This window comes from Bombyx mori, chromosome 25, assembly GCF_030269925.1.
Source record: "Bombyx mori chromosome 25, ASM3026992v2".
In the NCBI taxonomy this organism is placed as follows: Eukaryota; Metazoa; Arthropoda; class Insecta; order Lepidoptera; family Bombycidae; genus Bombyx; species Bombyx mori.
In genome coordinates, this window is record NC_085131.1 from 7231703 (window position 1) to 7253016 (window position 21314).

General features: G+C 40.2%; 4 protein-coding genes and 1 long non-coding RNA gene across 6 annotated transcripts; 3 read left to right on the forward strand and 2 right to left on the reverse strand.

Moving 5' to 3' along the window:
* Positions 1-3: 3 nt before the first annotated feature.
* Positions 4-1520, reverse strand: LOC119630599 (myb/SANT-like DNA-binding domain-containing protein 3). Its single transcript, XM_038020516.2, has 3 exons — positions 911-1520; positions 627-713; positions 4-360 (listed from the first exon to the last, which is right to left on the reverse strand). The coding sequence occupies exons 1-3, from the start codon at positions 1298-1300 to the stop codon at positions 82-84; spliced, it is 756 nt and encodes a 251-aa protein (XP_037876444.1). The 5' UTR covers positions 1301-1520; the 3' UTR covers positions 4-81.
* Positions 1521-1642: 122 nt separating this feature from the next.
* Positions 1643-4365, forward strand: LOC119630598 (uncharacterized). The gene is made up of 4 exons (XM_038020512.2): positions 1643-1751; positions 2157-2242; positions 2330-2398; positions 2573-4365. Exon 4 carries the CDS (start codon positions 2927-2929, stop codon positions 3839-3841), a length of 915 nt encoding a protein of 304 aa, XP_037876440.1. The 5' UTR covers positions 1643-1751; positions 2157-2242; positions 2330-2398; positions 2573-2926; the 3' UTR covers positions 3842-4365.
* A 4976-nt stretch (positions 4366-9341) lies between these two features.
* On the forward strand, positions 9342-11931 carry LOC134201409 (uncharacterized). Of its 2 annotated transcripts, XR_009976685.1 has the most exons (3): positions 9434-9700; positions 10179-11466; positions 11684-11931. It is a non-coding gene; the product is annotated as an uncharacterized LOC134201409 (long non-coding RNA). The 2 variants fall into 2 exon arrangements; XR_009976684.1 differs by lacking the exon at positions 11684-11931 and having other exon boundaries at positions 9342-9700; positions 10179-10438.
* Positions 11932-16319: 4388 nt separating this feature from the next.
* Positions 16320-16958, reverse strand: LOC119630574 (uncharacterized). Its single transcript, XM_038020437.1, has one exon. It carries the CDS (start codon positions 16956-16958, stop codon positions 16320-16322), a length of 639 nt encoding a protein of 212 aa, XP_037876365.1.
* A 338-nt stretch (positions 16959-17296) lies between these two features.
* On the forward strand, positions 17297-19026 carry LOC110385036 (uncharacterized). The gene is made up of 2 exons (XM_062676224.1): positions 17297-17612; positions 18098-19026. Exons 1-2 carry the CDS (start codon positions 17297-17299, stop codon positions 19024-19026), a joined length of 1245 nt encoding a protein of 414 aa, XP_062532208.1.
* The last annotated feature ends 2288 nt before the right edge of the window (positions 19027-21314 follow it).

Consider the following 21314-nt stretch of genomic DNA (forward strand, 5'->3'; position numbering starts at 1 on the left):
TCATCTTTTTTATTACATTTAATTACACAGTTACAACAATTTACAATTACATATATATTTAATTACAACGCATTTTATCAATTAATTAAAACTATCGAGTACTTTTTTTTTAATGTCAATTTCTAATTGTAGAAGTGTACATCTCAGTTCATGCTCCTTTACTTCTTGTTCTTGTTTTTTATTTAAATTGTCAATTTGTGCGTCCAGTAATTTAATTTTTTTATTGGCCAAGGCACTATAATTGTTCATTGTTTTATTGAACACTTCTGGATTCTTTTTGGTGAGGGGTGTAGATATTTTTCTCTTTAATAGAAAATTACTGCTCTTTGGGGTTTCTGATTCAATAATTTTTTCATCAATCTAAGGCAAAGAAAATACAAATCAGTTTAATAAAAACAAATTTTAAAGTCCTCCCAGCTTCAGGCTTTCAGATTAAGAAAATGAAACACTTGTATGGTTTGTGGTAGTAACAGGCAGGACAGTGGACCTCGTTCTGGCACACATTATGGCTTAACACTTTCTCACTAGCCTATAGACACAGGCCTACTGTGGTATATTCTGCAAAGCACTGTTCTTGTTAGGATTGGGAATAGGCAGATTTCTTTTTATATAAAATTAATACACACCAGTATATTTTGATTATTTTTTGCCGGAAGTGCTGTGTCTTGGCTGGTCTCGGCATATTTTTCCTTTGTTTCCTTTGTTATTACTATCTGTAAAAAGACAAAATTGCACCAATTTACCATTTTTGTAAAATTCACATCATATTTTTGCTTAGAATAGAAAACAGTTCTGAAGTTCTGCTGTTCTTTCATTATTGGTGACTTTTGGTAAAGTATAGGTTTAATCAGTGGTCATTTGATTATAAGACAAATAGAGATAGATATAATTAGAAGCTACTCATACATACCTCATCACAGTCATTGCGAGATGGTAATCCCATCACACTAGTCCCAGATAACTCCATTACCACTTCCTCTTCTTGACTGAAATTAATTTCAGCGGATGGTCCACCCCCTGTTCCATACAAACTTCTCCGAAACGTACTATATTTGGTCTTGGCCCTCTTTTTTATATTGTCATACTTTGCGCGAAGAGTCTTGTCACTTCTGAACACAAATGACGACAAACTGTTGAATTCTTTGGCCAGCTTTGACCAAGTTTGCTCCTTCAGCTGATTATTTGTCATATCACTTTTTTTATTTTCCAATATATGGCTATATTGTCTCACCAAGCTTGTGAGCAATTCTGTTTCCGATTTTGAAAAATTGGGAACGCGTGTTTTATTTTCGACGGACATAACGAATTATTGAATTTTATTTGGAAAAACGATGCAACTGTCAAATACAGATGTGTAATTTTAGCTTGGGATTGTTAAAAGATTGAAAAGAATGAACGGATCACAAAATGTTGCCACACGTCATAACATTGTCACAGTTCAGCTGATCTCTGTTTGTTTTTGTATTGATATTACGAAAGTAGTTTAATCTATGGATCAAATTTGAACGAAGTTTTGTTGATCCTTAGTTTAAACCCTGAATGATATTATGGGCCTAAGAAACTAATATAAAAGTAGTTTTATCTTACTTTTATAAACTTTCGGTCTCTTTCACACTCGTGTCCTTGATCACGTCTTTTGAAATAACACAGACATATTCAGTGTTCGATCAACTGTTACAATTGAAACATTTCGGCGGTTATTTTAAAAGTGTCTTGTTAGTGTTTAGGTCAGTTTCATATTATTATTTAAGGTAAGTTTTATGCATATTTTTTGTAATATTTTGACTTTCTAAGCAATGAAACTTTTTAATAGTAAAATTGTTTTGTAGTTATACAGGTCAATCAGTTTTAAGTCCATTTAAAACTAAAAAACGATAATGTTTTTGACCACATTCGTGTTTCAGTCAGTTCGAAAGTAAAAATGTAGTTAAAAATATTTGTATTGGCGTACAATTTAGTGTTAGATCTATTTATTACAAATATTGATAACATATCTAGAGTTACATACAGTTAAGGGACTGTACTTTATTAATAATAATGCATATTTTTATTCACGGAATTTGCGATGTAGCTGTGTTCAGGGTTGAGTCTTATTATAACTAATAATTGCTAAACATTTATTCTTTGCTTTTGGACTTATCAGAGTTTTCTTTTAGGATGTCATCGCGATTAAGAAAAATTCTTGATTTAATTCAGACTGAAAATAGTAAAAGTCCTCATCTTGACAAATCTTGACAACCAGGTAAGTAATTATTGAATTGAAGGCACTTTATTTCGCCTATGCTTACCTATATTAATCACCTAAAATATAATTATTTATCATTTATAGGCAGATACTTCATCTAATGAGCTGATAAAACCTAATGATACTATTAAAAGTCAGAGTATTGAAGTTCAGGTACGTTCTTTACTTTACTTTTACTTTCTATTTATTGATCTAATATTATTATATATATATATTTTTTTTAGTGTTGTATGTAAATAATAGGAAATTACCTTATCTTTATTTATATGAATCTAAAGTGTTTGTGTGTGTAATTATAATTTAGTAACCCTTCCTAATTACTTACAGATATTATGTGATATTAAAAGTAAACCTGAAAATCAACAATATATAGGTGTATCAGAATATTTTGAAGCTACTAAAGCCCGTAAAAAGACACCTATAGATTATCGCGTTTCACCTGTTAATCCTGATGAAAGCGATGCAGATTCTTTTCAAATACAAAACGAGAAACGGGGTAATGTTTTATTTACATCTATTTATCGTTCGAGTTCTAGTAGTAGTTCTTCTTCTACCTCAAGATCAAGTTCTTCATCATCTAATAGCTCTAGCGATGAGTCTGCGGAAGAACATAATGCTCATAACAAAGAAAATACTAGATCGGGCCCATCAATACAACTTGATAAAAGAACAAGTGACATAATGCAAGATACTATAATGCATGATTCAACTTCGGCAGCAAATAAAGCAGCTGTTGCAGTTTTTACTAAAGGTAGAAAACGCACTAGACAACCGGAAAATTGGAAACAAACGAAATCTAAGATTTTGAGAAATTCAGGTAAATCATATATTAATAGCAAAAATACAATAACTAAAGCTCGTCAACTCAAACCACCATGTAAAGATACATGCAGATTGCGATGTTTTACCAAGATTAATAGTGTTCAAAGGCAAAATATTTTTGATACATATTGGGGAATTGGGGATATTCATAATCAGCGATCTTTCATTTGGTCATGCTTAACTAATATTGAACCCAAATATAAATATACCAATGCTTTGGCCCCAAGAAATTGTAACAAAGCTTTCCATTTTATTGTTAACGGTAATCCAATCCGCGTTTGTAAAGTTTTTTTTCTTAATATTTTGGATATATCTGATCGTGTGGTTCGTACGGTTAGAAGTAAGACTGACGAACATGGAGTTTTGAAGACTGATTTTAGAGGAATGACTTGTAACCGTAAATCAGATGAGGTATTAATTTCTGACATCAAAGAATTTATTAACTCGATTCCAAGAACAGATTCCCATTACAGACGCCAATCATCGATCCGTGAATACATAGATGGTAGTAAAACGATAGTCGATCTTTTTAGAGATTTTGAAGAGGTACAAAACAAAAAAATAAGTCTGCTGGAAAATTTAATGATTAAGGTAACAAAGAATAACCCGTTTTCTTTTTTTATTAAAGAATCATACAAACAGCAGAATTTTTCTGAAGTATATGTACGGAATAGGCGAACTAAAATGTTGCCTTTAAACCAATTAACACTAGTTAAGGCTTACACAGGCAAACAAGAGTTGAGCGAGAATAAAAAAAAGATTTACGCGAGTTAATTACTAAGAATTTGATGCCTAATTTTTATTCTGATTTTTATGATTCCATTCTGTAATGTTAGCTGCAAAGAAACTGATTTTATTTTTTATAATTTTAAATTATATAAATTAAATTTATAAGAAAAAAGGATTAGAAAAGGTTTGTGAAACCTTTGTGTTGGAATTATACGATTAACTAATTTTGAAAATTTTTATAATATAACCTGTTGGAACTGATTTAAACCAAAGCAGCCCAATCAAGTTTAATGTGAGACTGATTAAATTATGTCTTAGAATTTAATTACTTATAGTTTGTTAGTTAATCAGATAATTATTGGTATCAAATTAAAAAGTTCTGTGAAACTATTAATTATGTTAAGTAAATAAACATAACCAGAATCTATTAATTAGTTTTATAATGAAAGTGTATTTTTAAGTTCTAGTAACATAAGTGCAACAACGTTAATAATTTTCGGAGTTTTAATACAAGTTTGTCTTTATTGTTGATTTTAGTTTCCATTAAAAGAGACCAAACTGAGAAAAAATGTTATTATTTTTAGTAATAGTTTGACTTATACCTAGAATGGCCAGTCGCTTTGTATGTGTGTTTAAAATTAAAATGACTTAAAACAAACGAAGTTGTTATACTTTTTAACGAATAACCTTTCATTTAATATTAAAAAGACCTAAAACTACATTCACAATTTTAACAGCCAGTAATATACAAAATAAATAATATTTAATAAAAATTTAAACTACGTTTAAATCCTAATTTCATATACTTTGATAAACGCAAAAGTTAAACTGTGCAATTATCATATTGCAACATTTATAGCTAAATAAACAACCTGAGCTCTAATTGCAAATTGTTTTTAGTGATTTGCCAAAAAAGTGATTTTTTGAATTCAGTCACTTTAATACTAAGCGTGCGATTTGTACATTGTACGAATGTTCGCGCGCGTGTGAGTTGCCGTCAGACATTCATTCGCAAACTTAGCGGCTACGGCTGTGCAAATGGGTTCGGTATTCAATTTGCGAACCCGTTTGCGCTTCCTCCTACAGTTGTTTACGAATGTCTCACGAATTTCTCTTCTTTTTTAATTCGTCAATAGAACATTGAAGAGAAAAAGAGTTTTTAACTCTTTCCCAGGCGTCATTAACGGCCATTCTGTTTTTATGGGATTTCTTTTGAGGGTCCCATATGGTCGATTCATTTTGCAGGAGTTCAATGAACTTCATCACCTTGGTGTTGTTCCAATCTGTGATGAAGGTACGCTATATAGTAGTAGTATATTTGAAGTCGTCGTGGCCTTAAGGATAAGACGTCCGGTGCATTCGTTGTTGCGATGCACCGGTGTTCGAATCCCGCGGGCGGGGTACCAATTTTTCGAATGAAATATGTACTTAACAAATGTTCACGATTGACTTCCACGGTGAAGGAATAACATCGTGTAATAAAAATCAAACCCGCAAAATTATAATTTGCGTAACCACTGGTGGAAGGACCTATTGTGAGTCCGCACGGGTAGGTACCACCGCCCTGCCTATTTCTGCCGTGAAGCAGTAATGCGTTTCGGTTTGAAGGGTGGGGTAGCCGTTGTAACTATACTGAGACCTTAGAACTGATATCTCAAGGTGGGTGGCGCATTTACGTTGTAGATGTCTATGGGCTCCAGTAACCACTTAACACCAGGTGGGCTGTGAGCTCGTCCACCCATCTAAGCAATAAAAAAAATAAAAAAAAAAGATGTCACGAACTATGAAAATGGCGAAACGTCCGTTACCTACGCATTCGTGGGCACAACTGGTCACACCGAGTCACACGAGTGTGTGGGAGACTACGCGAAGGATCGCGGTTCGCGCGTTTTGATGTCCGTTAAAAAACCGACATAGCTTGGAAAACCACGAATGCAGCGAAAACTTTGCATAATCATTTGCAAATGTCGTCCTACACTTGTAGGTCTGCGTATTCGTGCGAATGTGAGTGACCGGTATTACTGTCGGGATTTCCTTATAAAACTAATGACGTCAATATTACACATACCTTCACACTCGGATAGGTGGCATATGCATGTGTATGTATATGGTGCACATTAACTAAAGGATAGTAACTAGAAAATCGAAAATATTTTGGTAATAAATAAATCCTAAGTATGTGTCCTTTATTTCAATTTAGTTTTTAATGTTCTAAATTGTCTTTTCCGGAGGACAATCTCTCTTAGTTTACTAGGTAGGTACTTAAATAAAGTAAAAGAAAAATATCGTCAATGAAAAAAAAAATATATAAAACTAATGCATTAATCTAGTCCTATAAATACTGCTGGTATTTGGTTTCTGCATACAGCATGCTTCTCTAATCGATAGGTAAATACATCATCAATCGTCCCTCATTAAAATAATGAACCTACGGTGTTATTGTTCATCGCAGAGTCAATGTAATAATAATTCACATGAATTGAATGAGCCAACAATCGTGAAAATTATGAATAACACAATACAGTCATATTGCTTTGAAAATAATAAACTAACAATACCTATCCTCGTTCCGACTTCCAAGTACGTAGATATGATTTTACATGATTTTATGATTTTTAAAGTACACGAATTTAAACTAAAAACCCTATTCATGTATTTGTCTCCCCTTCGCACGCCTTTGTTTTTAATCAGGTGTAAGAGTATCAGAACTAAATATGCTATTAACTAAGAATACAGAAAAAGAAAAAGAAAGAAAGAATTTTTTTCTGTATTCTGAGGCTATTCAGTATTTCAGGTAAATGAGGCTGAGCCCGGAACGTTTTGTATGAACTCAGGTAAAGGAACACGTCATCGTGTTTTCGCGGAAGACTATTTATTTCGCACTCGATAGATTTTGTTCATTTTCTTTTAGCTCTAATAGAAGTTTTAATTTGGACCCACGGGATATTTGGCTAAATTTGGCTATAAATGACAAATATTTTTAGTTTATAACCATATCAGCATTCCCACGTTAAACATGAAAAGAAATAACACAAAAACATATGCATAACAATACCAAATAGGTACGGTTTTTTTATCACCTTATTTCGTCAATCGAATTTTAAGAAAACATTCAAAATAAACGGTTTTACGATAGTCGTTACACTGTGGGAATCATTTGAGGTATACAAAATGGAACCAAACAGGAGGGTGAACTTGGAAGCGTTGCAAGCAGCAGCTGTTCTTTAGACAATATACCTACCTTAAATAGTCTATATTATAGTCGCTCCCCCCTCATGGAATTGTAATCGCCGCCGCGCCGCGCGTCGTCACACAAAAAGGTCGACCCGCGACTCGCGTGTGACGCATTGCAGCCGTTGTATCTACTTCACATTTTGGGCAACATTCAGTCTTAAGCCTATTGTTTTAAAATGTATTTTTATTTTAATAGAACATTCTACGCAATATTGCGTGACTCATGGGTTTCATGAATTGTTTTTGCGTCAAAACCCGTTTGCCGTCAACTGAGGTCTCAGATAAACGAATAGTATAAAATTTATATGTTGATAGGTAAACATTAGATATATTGTTGTAACTATGTTTTTGAGTAAACAAGTAACCTAGACAAACAATCAACATTTCTCATAGGTAGGTACCTATTTAACTTTAAAGTTTCAGAAATAGTCAATATACCTAATAATTAATATACCTAATATAATTAGTGAACATTAGTGAATAGTGAATCACCGCCTAGGTACCTAATAAACATCATAATAATATAAGGTTAAACAAGTCAAGCATACAAAATCTGCACCCACGCGGGGCCCCAATCAATACTCTGCTAGTTCTGCTACCTCCGCTCCCCTCACGCTCCCCCTACCCGTCTGTCTAGTGACGGACAATTCGGTATTGCGCGTTTTCTATTATGATTTATGATAGATATATACTTGAAATTAAGATATTGAAATTTCAACGAAAACAATTGTATTTAATTAGGTTACATATTTAATTTACACCGAAAAATCAATTCATTAATGTTAAAAATACCATGCAGTCAAACTAATTTTGTAGGCCTTAAAGCCTGTAATTACAGATAGAAAGGAAAAAATCCCAAACATAGAATATTGCTTAGGTATAACAGCTCTGATTTGAGCTAAATTAAAGGTGTTTTAAAACAAAAGCATCAACGTGTGAAGTTTGTTTGTAATTGTATTGTAATAGATAAGCCAATTTTATTTTATGATCTAAAGAATTCTAGTAATTCCGTTGATTATCGGAATAATTAATAACGAGAAAAAGAATTACAAGGAAAACTGTGTCATGTGTCCTTGTTTTAACTTCACAAACTCAAAAATAAATAAATATCTATGTATATATAAACACAGCTTACTATAGTATATTCCCCACCTACTTTGTGGCCCCTGCCGTACAACTGCGTCAACTGCGATTCCGTTAAATTCATTCCAGGGCCGCAATACGTAAAAGATTTCGTTAAACACTACATGAGATAAATTATTTTTCTCTTTTACTTTTAAATGTAATAATATTTCTAAGTTAACCTGCGATCCTATGTATATAACTTGATATCTGTACGGCATCTGTTAAAAGCATAATTAGTGTCAATATTCATATCGAAGCTGTTTATTTTAAACAGGATTTCATTTTACGAACACATAAAATAGGTAGTTATGCAATTAAATCTATTTTGGACCAATTAGTAATTAAGACAATCCTTTCCACAATATGCTATCATAGTATCCTGGGCTAATATTGGGCATATTGCCCATCTACTACTCGCAATTTTGACAAACTGGTTAGGGTGGGCCAAGTAGATGCTCAAATCTAAATGTCAAAATCATCACACTTATTGACGTTTGTATGTCCACAACTCTTATGCGGAATTTACATTACGAAATTAGTGTCGTGCATGTTGAACTCAGTTTCACGAAAGTAGTTTCCATATATGCGAATGTAATATCGTAAAAAAATTTGTGTTGCGAAATCCACAGTATCGCAGTAACCATGTCGCCATCAGCATCAAAGCTCTATTTTGCTATATTCAATGCAGCTAAAGAAATGGTTATATATAAACTAAAAAAAAACAAAGACTATTAAGACAAAAAAGACGTTGGTAGGTTCGAGGATGGTTAACAAGAAGGCATTTAGGCGCAATGAAGTTAGTCTCTGAATTAGCAGATGAAGATCCTGAGAGCTATCAAAACTATTTTCGAATGAGTGAAGATAATTTGAATTCTTTACTGTAGGTGATTCGGGCCCCAGACACTCTTGTCGCTGATATTAGTTTCACGTCGCGTCTAGTTGCATGACATTAATTTCAACAAAAAGTCGCGCAGGGCATGAAACTTATTTGCATTCATGAAATAAATGCATGCATTACGAAAATATTAAATTACACGTGAAATTGTGGGTAAAACTAATGTCACGAAATTAATTTCATGCCACTAATTTCGTAATGTAAATTCACCCTTAAAGCTGCCAATAACCACACCAATCGGAAGAAATGACTCAATGTGATACGAAAATTCATGTTGGGCACAACCTTCAGAATATGAACAGCACGACCAAGAAGAGAAGAGATGTACTTAATGATTCACTATCAAAATAAATTATGCTTTCAAAAACAACTAGTTTTGAAAAGAAACAGAAACAAAATATCAGGCGGCTAACAACAATAATCCTAAATTTTCTTTTATATAATTGTTAACATCTAAATTCCGCCCTGTTACAATACCTCCTCATTTTCCGCCATCTTGTCGAGCTACTGCGCAGTGGGATCGCATCTATAAAAGCAGAAAGTGACGTAAAACGCCCGCATTGATCAGTCATCGTGTTTCTGTGGTGACGTGTTTGTGTGGTGTAGCTCCGGAACTAAACCAGTGCCATTTTGTGCCAGGTCGGATACAGGTGTGTAATACTGTATTACCACAATTTATTGAGCCCTTTCTAATAATGGGCTACAGTGCCAAAGAATCTTCAGTTGTTGACTTTTGTGAAAGTAAAACAGAATCTCTATCGAACTGGGTTCGACAAGTTAAAAATAAGTCTCTCACAGCCAAGACAAAGAGAAAGCGCGATTTGAGAGTAATCGCCATCTTGAGTCACTCTCTAGTGCGAGCAGAGACTGAGCTCGTTATGAAACAAAGAGAACGTGCCAGGAAGTGGGCTCAGATGCAAGTTGACCTCGGATTGTCCAACAAAGAGGAGGAAATCGCCAGGCGTCACCGGGAAAAAATCGATTATTTGTGGAAGAATGATCTCAGTGGACTAGACAGCTTTTTTAAAGAATTAGATAATGTTAAACCAATACTAAAGTGAATTTATTAGGTAATTTAGAACAAGTATTTGAATCTGTGATATATGTAGGATGTTTTTTAAATTACAGTCCCATTGCGTTTCGCGTGGGTCTGCATCCGTCGGCCGCCATCTTGGTCGCCGCTGGGGCGTGGTTGCTGCCAGCTACAAAATGGGTTTGTAGAACGGTATCATGTACCTATTTATTTAGTTTTAAGTAATTGTAAATTTTGTTTCAATTTGTCTATTATTGCATAATGGTTAAATTGGAATTTCAGCTCTATTCATATTGAATAAAAATTGTAACATATGTTCTAATATGATAATAAAAAATATTTTAAAAATCTTGTATCAATGGATTTTATTTAAATGTGATTTTACCCTATAAATGTCATTTACATGAGTCATCGTCATCATCACTTGGAGGCGAAATATGGCGGCGTTGCGTGTTTGGCGCTTTCAACTACTTCGAGATAGTTCGAGAATGACGTTCTCGTCGCGTCTGCGGAGGTGATTCATAGCTGCCTTTGAACACGGCCCTGCGGTGCCACTACGTGAAATGTCTGCACGATCGTAACAATCCAGTCCCAGTTGTCAGCCCACTAGGTAAAAGTTAGGTAATAGCAATATGATTTCCTAACTTCACCTTGATTTGAAGCCTGAACATCGGCTTCTTCGTGTGTAACTATACCTTTAGATCTGACAGAAACTTTGCGTGAAGCAGCAACCACGACGATCGAGGTATCGCAGCTACCCGTCGCAACGCGTTTTTATTGAGCAATGTGTCATCACGGTACAATGACTCAACTCTGAATTGAATCGAAGTAAAGAGGTTAGTGGGTGAATCACTTGCTAATTCAAAAGGCAGTGATTGTTTACCGGAATAAAATGAAAACATAATGTTTTTGTAGATCTTTTTCTCTAAGTTAATAAAATACGTTTAAGCTTTATGATAACCCATTCAAGCAGGGCATCAATATATCTTCGCACAGGCTTCAAACTGCAAGGAGACTCGAAATAGTTTACGTTACTATCTACCTACCGACTTCGTACATACACCTTGACGAACCGAGAATTAATTCAGTGGCGCTGCACGCAACGGTTTTTGTAAATTTTGGCTATTCCTGGCTTATTTTCTTACAAGTGGAGCTCACAACGAGAGGGCAACGTCTAAGTTACGTATCGATGCTGGTAAATAAAACGATTACAAAAAACAAACACTGAAATTCATAAATGGATCGGGTATGTCCTGTAAATTATGGAATCACTCTTAATGTCTTGACAAAGAAACTGGAATATAAGATGGAAACGCAACTAGCTTTACAATAATTAAAACTATACTAAATGATAGGGATATTCGTCTCTGCATATGTGAAATGGTGAGTTTACTATGTTTTGCCATTTATCGTCTTGTAATAATTCTAATACTAAATTCATATCTGTTACCAGTTTGAATTAGATACATAAGTTATACAAATTTAATAAAATAAAACTACGTCTTTATTGATTTCTCTTAATCCTGAAAGTTTTAATAAAATGAAAAACTGCTCTTATGACTTAATTATTTATCTCATATTTTCAATGCAAACTTCACAGCAAACTACTACTCTGGAGCACAGACTCGTGGTCGAGTCAAGTTTCCTAAGATCAAAATGATATCAAGGTGATGTCCTTTCTCACTCGAAGAAGGCTTACCAGCACCAGTTGACGTTAGCGAGTCCACGCTGCGGCCTAAAGACAGATAAGTTCCAGAACTAGTCTTTTAGGCGGAAGTTTGCATACTAAATCTGCATATTTTAGTTAATAGCTTTTGAACAGAATATAAGAAATCTATAACACGACAATCAAATGTTCGGTTCTTATTGAGGAGGTAAAACATTTTTTTTTGAACTTCAAATCTGGATTTAGTGCTTTTTTTTTAGCAAATGTAACTACAGAATGACAATAATTTTGAAGTCAACTTCTACTGCAAAAGTCTAAACATATTATTGAAATTAAGTAGGCTCGTTCAATTTGTTTCCATTATATGTATAAATTAATACCAATTTTCATAATGCCATTTTATAGCAATTCTTTGTCTGTCAACTCTTGTACGGTTTCGGAGAATTTGAGGTTGTGTTTGAACCTGTTTTTTTTTGTTTGAATGATTATTCGGCGTCCCTCGCAAGGAAATCTTAACATGCTCTTTTGCTTAGATCTGATCAACAGGTTTTCAGATCAATATAGCAGAGGAAACTATGAAGTTAAAAAGACTACCTACCTATATTAAGCAAAATGCAATGATGAAAAATCTAGGCCCATTCTTCGTTAATATCTAGAAAATTATTGAAAAAGGACTAAACATGTATTGTGTTATTTGGATATATAATTCAATTTCAACAAAAAAACTACGAAAATATCGAATTAAAATGTGAAGTCAGTTTGTGGAATAAAAGTCATAATGTAATGTAGGAAAAATATAAAACTAATGACTGTTGTAGTCTCCCGCCAGAAAATAAGCGTTCTTGCCTGGAAATGAAAATAAAATTATGGAAAGGAAAGAAACAACCTGGTTCGGGTAATTATGGACGCATGTTTGTGCTAATCGTTTTTAAAGCTAAAATATACACAGACTGAAAGAAAGGATCTGAACAATGCTTACGAAGGGAGATAATTTAAAAAGGATAAGGATAAAAGTATTTTTATACACAAGACTTGGAGGTGTATCAGTTTATGGTGACTTTGCTACTACACAATTCGTATATACAGTAAGAGTATATTTTTATTTACTATCGAGTATGCTACATATATATTTTTAAGAAGTGGACTTTGAGACATGCTTAAAACGAATCTATAGGTACTTAAATCTGGAATATCTACATACAACTGAGAATACTTTCCATGGAAAACGGTGTACGTATGAACTGTTTTTAACGAAATATTTCTCTACAATACTAATGAATATGTTTTGAACAAACTAACCTCTTAAAATACGATTAGCAGACAAATAGTAGGAGCTGATTTCTCTTCATTACCATTATAACTTTATACTTACTGTCCATTGTGAAAAATAGGTTTATTTAAAGAAATTAGATTAACCTGAATTATGTTGTACCTATGCTTTGCTATTTGGCGCATTGATTGAATAAGAATGAGAATAGGATATCAAACTAAACAACCATCACGACAAAATGGTTCAAACATCTAAGAACATGCCTGTCCATATGGATTATTGTTCATGTAAGTTGCATTCTATTAAGTTATTCATGATGTGTTGTGAATATCTGTTTGTTTGTCTTCCAGAGTTATCGGTAATAAAACGTTCTTTTCTACGGGACTGATAAAAATGACAATCGATAAAATAATTAAAAGGAAATTTAATTACCAATTGAAAAAAATTCCAGCATGTCTATTCTCGATCCTTCCTACCATTAATGTTAACAATGATTGGCAATATTTCTACTGTCTCTTCTGTATACCTTGACTTCACCTCCGTGGCGCTCTTCTGTTGCTATTAATGTACTGCATAAGGATGATCGAGATAACAAAAACTACAAATCAAGTAGTACATCATCTACATCCATATTGAGGAATTTGTTGGCTTGCTGCCAGTGGTATGAGAGCTTTTGTGGGTCACAAAGTACATAATTAAGAAGCACATCGCCCTAATGATTGTGATGCTAAAAGGTAAGGTATTTAAACTACCAAAAAACTTTGAATAATGCTGACTACAAAAGCTACGTTGATGATGAAAAAATTGGTCACTTTTTTTAATATTTACAACTCTTCAACAACATTTGGAATTAAATTAATTTTAATGGTAGGTTTTTCACATTCAATATCATTATTATCCTTATCTTTTTATCAGCATGACTTTAATTAGGTACCTAGGTAGTTGCGGTACTGCTAATCGAAAATTGCATTGATATTTGCACAACCTGATAGTTTTTCAATTTTAGTACTACACTGCAGCTGAACTTTATATTGGCTGCTCAAACTATACGTTTAGCCTTTTGTAGTTGTATAATGATTTTTTTTCTTTATTTGGATAAACATAGTTTTGTGCGTATGCTTATAAAAAGCTCACCTTGAGACATAAGATCGAAGTCTGATGCAAAGTTTGGTTAGCTATACCTATTACTCTAGTTGCAATGATGCCGATGTCTCAGTAGGTAGTTGTTACTATCATAGATCGCTGCGTGGTGTTTTATTTGTCGCCAGTGCTTTCGTGGTGGTCACTATTGTTACGGATCCCCCGCACCGCGTCTGACTATGACCAATCTCAGAGGTGTTCCTTGCTGCTGCCAACGATTCCCGTAGTGGCTTGCCGTTGTCGATGCCTGCGTGGTACTTCTTGCTGCTGCAGATTTCTGCGTGGTGATATTTTTACTAATTCAGATGTGTCTAACTTGTGTTAAATAGCTACCAGTCTCCGTGGATACAAACTAGACTATGAAATCGACTCACTGCTATTTATTTTATATACTTAGATGTTTTAGATGAAAATATGAACTTTGTGTGGTTAGTGATTACCGAAATCCTCTTAAATCATAACATAAGAACACGTCATTGATACATAAGGTCGAAAGACTAATGAACTGTTAACGCCTCTCCACCCGTCAATTAGGAACGCATCACTGGTTTGTGGCGGATATAGACATGGTTGCCGTACTTGCAGATAGTGTCAGTGGCTACGTGCTTATCCTTTTAATCACATGTACATGACGCCTACTGGCGTCGCTCCAACGAGTGTGCTTTTGTCGCCTGCATAACTCCTTCAGATGTCTAAGCAAACAGCGTGGTAACTGCGAAAGCCATGATGTCTACGTGGTTGACTTCGGTACCTACCTACTTGTTAGCTGCTTCTCTCTATCCCTAGGTGGTAACGTATTTAAAAGCCGAAGCGACTGCGGCTGCCTACCTGCTTCATGATGACCACTAAAGCCTGCCTAATGATGAATCCGGGTGCCACTGGCGCCTGCCTAATGATGATTCCGGGTGCCACTGGCGCCTGCCTAATGATGACTCTTGAGTGTTATTGCCGCCTGCCTAGTGATGACGATATGTAGTGTTAAATGCAGCTTCAAACGCCCTCTGCGCACCGTATTTCGTCTATCATCGTTGTTGCGTGGTGGTGACTGACGGTGGTTGATCCCAGTGTAATGACAACGGGTACCAACACAAATTGCGTTTGTGGTGTCACCGCCGCCTTCGTGGTGGCGACTCCGGCTGCCGCCTGCCAAGTAATGACTCCGCCAGTCACATCCTGCCTTCGTGGTTGACTCCGGGTGCCATTGCCGCCTGCCTGATGCTGACTTCGTCCGCTACCGCCGGCTTCGTGGTGGTGACTTCGGCAATGGTCGGTGCCTGCACGCTGACACCGTCAGTCACCCTCGCCTGCGTGGTGGTAACTGTAACTTTAAACGTCGCTATTAGTGGTGGGTGCCCTAGGCTCTAATTATTACGTGTTGAAGTCTCCGGCAGCGGTTGGGGCCTGTGTGATGATTGGTTGCCGTCTGTGCTTAGGTGTTGAGTTAGATTACCGTTGGTGTCCCCGTGACAGTGACTCCCGGGTTGGTTGGTGTATGTGCCGTGACTTCGGCTAAAATCACAGTCTGCATGGTGCTGATTTCAGTGACGATCGGCGCCTACGTGGTTTTAACTTGTGAGGTGGTTGTCGCTTGCGTGATCAGTGGTTACCGACGGTGTCTGCGTACCGCGTTTCCGACTACTACAGTCGCCTGTGTGCGGTAAATCCGGCTGCCACCTGCCTGGTGGTGACTCCAGCTGTTGTCACCGCCTTCGTGGTGGCAACTCCAGCTGCCGCCTGCCTGGTCGTGACTCCGGCTACCGCCAGCCTGGTCGTCACTACAGCTATCATCGCCGGCTTCGTGGAGGTGACTCTGGCTGCCGCCTGCCTAGTCGTGACTCCTGCTATCATCGCCGCCTCCCTGGTGGTGACTCCGGCTGTCATCGCTGCCTCCCTGGTAGTGACTCCGGCTGTCATCGCCCCCTACCTGGTGAAGACCCCGGTTGTCATTGCCGCCTGCCTGGTCGTGACTCCGGCTGCCGCCTGCCTGGTCGTGACTCCGGCTACCGCCTGCCTGGTCGTGACTCCGGCTACCGCCTGCCTGGTCGTGACTCCGGCTACCGCCAGCCTGTTCGTGTAGCACTACAGCTGTCATCGCCGCCTTCGTGGTGGTTACTGGTTGCCGCCTGCCTAGTCGTGACTCCGGCTGTCGTCTCCGCCTGCCTACCTGGTGGCGATTCCGGCTGCCACCTGCCTGGTGGTGACTCCTGCTGTCATCGCCGCCTCCTTGGCGGTGACTCCGGCTGTCATCGCCGCCTCCTTGGCGGTGACTCCGGCTGTCATCGCCGCCTCCCTGGTGGTGACACCGGCTGTCATCGCCGCCTCCCTGGTGGTGACACCGGCTGTCATCGCCGCCTCCCTGGTGGTGACACCGGCTGTCATCGCCGCCTCCCTGGTGGTGACTCCGGCTGTCATCGCCGCCTCCTTGGTGGTGACTCCGGCTGTCATCACCGCCAGCCTGGTCTTCACTGCAGCTGTCATCGCCGCCTTCGTGATCGTGACTCCGGCTGTCATCGCCTCCTCCTTGGTGGTGACTCCGGCTGTCATCACCGCCAGCCTGGTCTTCACTGCAGCAGTCATCGCCGCCTTCGTGGTGGTGACTCTGGCTGCGGCCTGCCCATTCGTGACTCTGGCTGCGGCCTGCCCATTCGTGACTCTGGCTGCGGCCTGCCCATTCGTGACTCTGGCTGCGGCCTGCCCATTCGTGACTCTGGCTGCGGCCTGCCCATTCGTGACTCTGGCTGCGGCCTGCCCATTCGTGACTCCAGCTGCCGCCAGCCTGGTCGTCACTACAGCTGTCATCGCCGCCTTCGTGGTGGTGACTCCGGCTGTCGTCTCAGCCTACCTGGTGGCGATTCCGGCTGCCACCTGCCTGGTGCTGACTACGGCTGTCATCGCCGCCTCCCTGGTGCTGACTATGGAGGGCATCGCCGCCTCCCTGGTGGTGACTCCGGCTGTCATCGCCGCCTCCCTGGTGGTGACTCCGGCTGTCATCGCCGCCTGCCCGATGGTGACTCCGGCTGTCATCGCCGCCTTCGTGGTGGTTGACTCCGGCTGTCATCACCGCTTCCTTGGTGGTGACTCCGGCTGTCATCACCGCTTCCTTGGTGGTGACTCCGGCTGTCATCACCGCCTGCCTGATGGTGACTCCGGCTGTCATCGCCGCCTTCGTGGTGGTGACTCTGGCTGCGGCCTACCCATTCGTGACTCCGGCTGCCGCCAGCCTGGTCGTCACTACAGCTGTCATCGCCGCCTTCGTGGTGGTGACTCCAGCTGTCGTCTCAGCCTACCTGGTGGCGATTCCGGCTGCCACCTGCCTGGTGCTGACTACGGCTGTCATCGCCGCCTCCCTGGTGGTGACTACGGCTGTCATCGCCGCCTGCCCGATGGTGACTCCGGCTGTCATCGCCGCCTTCGTGGTGGTTGACTCCGGCTGTCATCACCGCCTGCCTGATGGTGACTCCGGCAATCATCACCGCCTGACTGATCATGGCTCCTGCTGTCGTCCCCGCCTGCGTTTTTTTTTATTGCTTAGCTGGGTGGACGAGCTCACAGCCCACCTGGTGTTAAGTGGTTACTGGAGCCCATAGATATCTACAACGTAAATGCGCCTTCCACCTTGAGATATAAGTTCTAAGGTGATCGTGACTCCGGCTGCCATCGCTGCCTGCCTGGTCGTGACTCCCGACTGTCATCGCCGACTACCTGGTGGCGATTCCGGTTGCCACCTGCCTGTTGGTGACTACGGCTGTCATCGCCGCCTTCGGGGTGGTTACTGGTTGCCGCCTGCCTAGTCGTGACTCCGGCTGTCGTCTCCGCCTACCTGGTGGTGATTCCGGCTGCCACCTGCCTGGTGGTGACTCCTGCTGTCATCGCCCCTACCTGGTGAAGACCCTGGTTATCACTGCCGCCTGTCTGGTCGTGACTCCGGCTGCCGCCAGCCTGGTCGTGTAGCACTACAGCTGTCATCGCCGCCTCCCTGTTGGTGACTACGGCTGTCATCACCGCCTGCCTAATGGTGACTCTGGCTGTCATCGCCGCCTTCGTGTTGGTGACTCTGGCTGTCATCGCCGCCTTCGTGGTGGTGACTCTGGCTGCCGCCTGCTCCTTCGTGACCCCAACTGCCGCCAGCCTGGTCTTCACTGCAGCTGTCATCGCCGCCTTCGTGGTGGTGACTCCGACTATCGTCTCCGCCTACCTGGTGGCGATTCTGGCTGCCACCTGCCTGGTGCTGACTAAGGCTGTCATCGCCGCCTCCCTGGTGGTGACTCCGGCTGTCATCGCCGCCTACCTGGTGAAGACCCTGGTTGTCATTGCCGCCTGCCTGGTCGTGACTCCGGCTGCCGCCTGCCTGGTCGTGACTCCGGCTACCGCCTGCCTGGTCGTGACTCCGGCTGCCGCCTGCCTGGTCGTGACTCCGGCTGCCGCCTGCCTGGTCGTGACTCCGGCTGCCGCCTGCCTGGTCGTGACTCCGGCTGCCGCCTGCCTGGTCGTGACTCCGGCTGCCGCCTGCCTGGTCGTGACTCCGGCTGCCGCCTGCCTGGTCGTGACTCCGGCTACCGCCTGCCTGGTCGTGACTCCGGCTGCCGCCTGCCTGGTCGTGACTCCGGCTGCCGCCTGCCTGGTCGTGACTCCGGCTGCCGCCTGCCTGGTCGTGACTCCGGCTGCCGCCTGCCTGGTCGTGACTCCGGCTGCCGCCTGCCTGGTCGTGACTCCGGCTGCCGCCTGCCTGGTCGTGACTCCGGCTGCCGCCTGCCTGTTCGTGACTCCGGCTGCCGCCTGCCTGGTCGTGACTCCGGCTGCCGCCTGCCTGGTCGTGACTATAGCTGTCATCGCCGTCTTCGTGGTGGTGACGCTGCCGCCTGCCTAGTCGTGACTCCGGCTGTCGTCGCCGCATACCTGGTGGCGATTCCGACTGCCGACTGCCTGGTGGTGACTCCGGCCGTCATCGCCGCCTGCCTAGTCGTGACTCCGGTTGTCGTCGCCGCCTGCCTGTTCGTGACTCCGGCTGTCATCGCCGCCTGCCTGGTGGTGTCTTCGGCTTCCAACGCTGACGGTTTGATTATGAATCCTATTACTATCGGCTATTCCGAACACCAGCCGCCTATACCGCTGCCTGCTTAGCGTGTTTTCGATTCTCACCAATGACACGGGGTAACTTGCCACAACCCATATAAGCATGTTGTCACGTGTTCATGGCGCTACCTGCATGATGACTACTGCTCAACCCTCTGAAAGCTCTTTGCGCCTGAAAATGCGATGTATATCTAACAGCTGACTCGTCCATATTCCGCTCTTGTTATCATCTAGCTCTCTCAGCACCTCTTTATTAGATAAAAATTAACCAAAGTTAATAAAGTAATGTCCTATAAAATCTCTTTTGTAGATTACATTGTTCTAGAGACGGACAGTTTTGTAATGGAATCGAACAGGCTGGTTTTTATAAATTATTGGTTTTAAAGTGCTAATATGTTTTTTTATGGAACTAAATTACTTGGAGGCTTCAGTAGTGAATATAGCACTTTTAATGTAATTTAGCAAATGCTGTCGATTCATTAAAACATATTTCTGACAAGTTTGAAAAAATGAACAAAGATTCTATAATCTATAATATAAAGGATTGCAACAAATGAGGAACTAAGTACAGTGAACCACGAAAGCTAGATCACGCCGGCGTCGTGGCGGACTATATCACATTTTAAAAATCCAGGGGTGTCTAAAAAAACTAATTTATACATGAGAGCGAATGTATGTACCTACGTGAAATATTAAAATGGTATATGGAAATTTATGGACTGGTTAAAAAAATTAACTTGCTCTTAAATGCTTTGCTTGATCACAGCATTCTTGAAATAGCGTGCTCAGATTGTTTGTGCGGTTTCAAAATGTGAATTATTAGCCCTGTGAACAAATTGAAAAGTCATTGTGGTAGATGCATGTACGTTATAAAGTAATGCATTAGAAGATTGAAACAAGGAAACACTAAAATCCTATTGTAGTGTATGTAGATCGTCTCTCCTATGACGCGGATTATTTTGTTTTTCAGACCGCACGATTAATCAAACACAACGACTACTAAAAGCGCCGTAACAGCACAACTAGTTTCATTACGAGCCTGATAACTCTGCGATTGGTATGAAAACATCTGTCAATTGCACGAAACGTAATAAAAACTTGCAAAAAGTTAGGAAGAAAGATGCTTTTTACAGAAAGACAAATGTTAGGTCACACCGTTTTGGAGGCGGCTTGTTTCGTTACATTTACAGATTCGAACTCGCAACAATGGAGAGGTGACTGCTGGGTGAAACTGACCCGACTTCAGACTTGAACACGCAACTGAATAACGATTAACTGCTACGGAAGTGGCGTCTGTTGAAAATGTTATAACTTCAAAGGTATGCAAATATGTATGTTAAAAGCATTGCATGAAACCAAGAAAAGCCTGAATCTATTGGAATAGTATATGGCAAATTTAAAATATTATGATTAAAGACTAAAAACAGAAAGGTTGCTTGCTACAAAGGAGGAACTCTAGAAATGGATATAGTTTGACAAGAACAACAGGATGTTAGGTCACACCGTCCTCGTAGCGGATTGTTCGATTGTTACAGATTACAAGGGCATCTATCTGATTATTTGCTACATGGAACTGGTGGCTATATACGCGACATCCCAGCCGGGTATGATTATCGCAAATTACTTTTATTGAACTAATACAGCACGTTGATTCTGTAGTTCTCTGCAAGATGGTTAGGTCACGCCATAGAATGGCACGTGTAAAATCTCTCTTGCAGATTTAGAGACAAAGCCTGAAAGTTCGTGTTACGATGTACAGTGCAGCTTTGAAATCTTTATGAAGGAAAATACTCTTTACTATTATTTTACATCATAAGATGAGACAAAAATATGAAAGAACTAATAAAATTCCGGAAGTTACTAATGAGTTGATTTAAATATTTATTGGATCCTGCATTGATCGACTTGAAGAGATACTGAAACTTAAAAGGGAAAGTCAGAATGGAGTTTTTTGTGATTGAAAGGTACGCAAGCAGTTAAGCTATCATTGTAGAACAAAAAATGGCCGCACTGTTAGGTCACGCCGTCCTTGAGGCGGATTCTTCCTTTTGCAGATTCCGTAACTACAGAGCCGAGACATAT

Bases quoted from the DNA above. Each gene is read 5' to 3' on its own strand.
- LOC119630599 (XM_038020516.2), bottom strand. From the start codon at position 1,300: ATGTCCGTCGAAAATAAAACACGCGTTCCCAATTTTTCAAAATCGGAA. The intron at 714-910 runs GTATGTATGAGT...GTCTTTTTACAG, and splicing joins CTCGCAATGACTGTGATGAG to ATAGTAATAACAAAGGAAAC. The intron at 361-626 runs GTGTGTATTAAT...TCTTTGCCTTAG, and splicing joins AAAATAATCAAAATATACTG to ATTGATGAAAAAATTATTGA.
- LOC119630574 (XM_038020437.1), bottom strand. From the start codon at position 16,958: ATGACAGCTGTAGTGACGACCAGGCTGGCGGCAGCTGGAGTCACGAAT.
- LOC119630598 (XM_038020512.2), top strand. From the start codon at position 2,927: ATGCAAGATACTATAATGCATGATTCAACTTCGGCAGCAAATAAAGCA.
- LOC110385036 (XM_062676224.1), top strand. From the start codon at position 17,297: ATGGTGACTCCGGCTGTCATCGCCGCCTTCGTGGTGGTGACTCTGGCT. The intron at 17,613-18,097 runs GTGACTCCGGCA...GGCTGCCGCCAG, and splicing joins TCATCACCGCCTGCCTGATG to CCTGGTCGTGTAGCACTACA.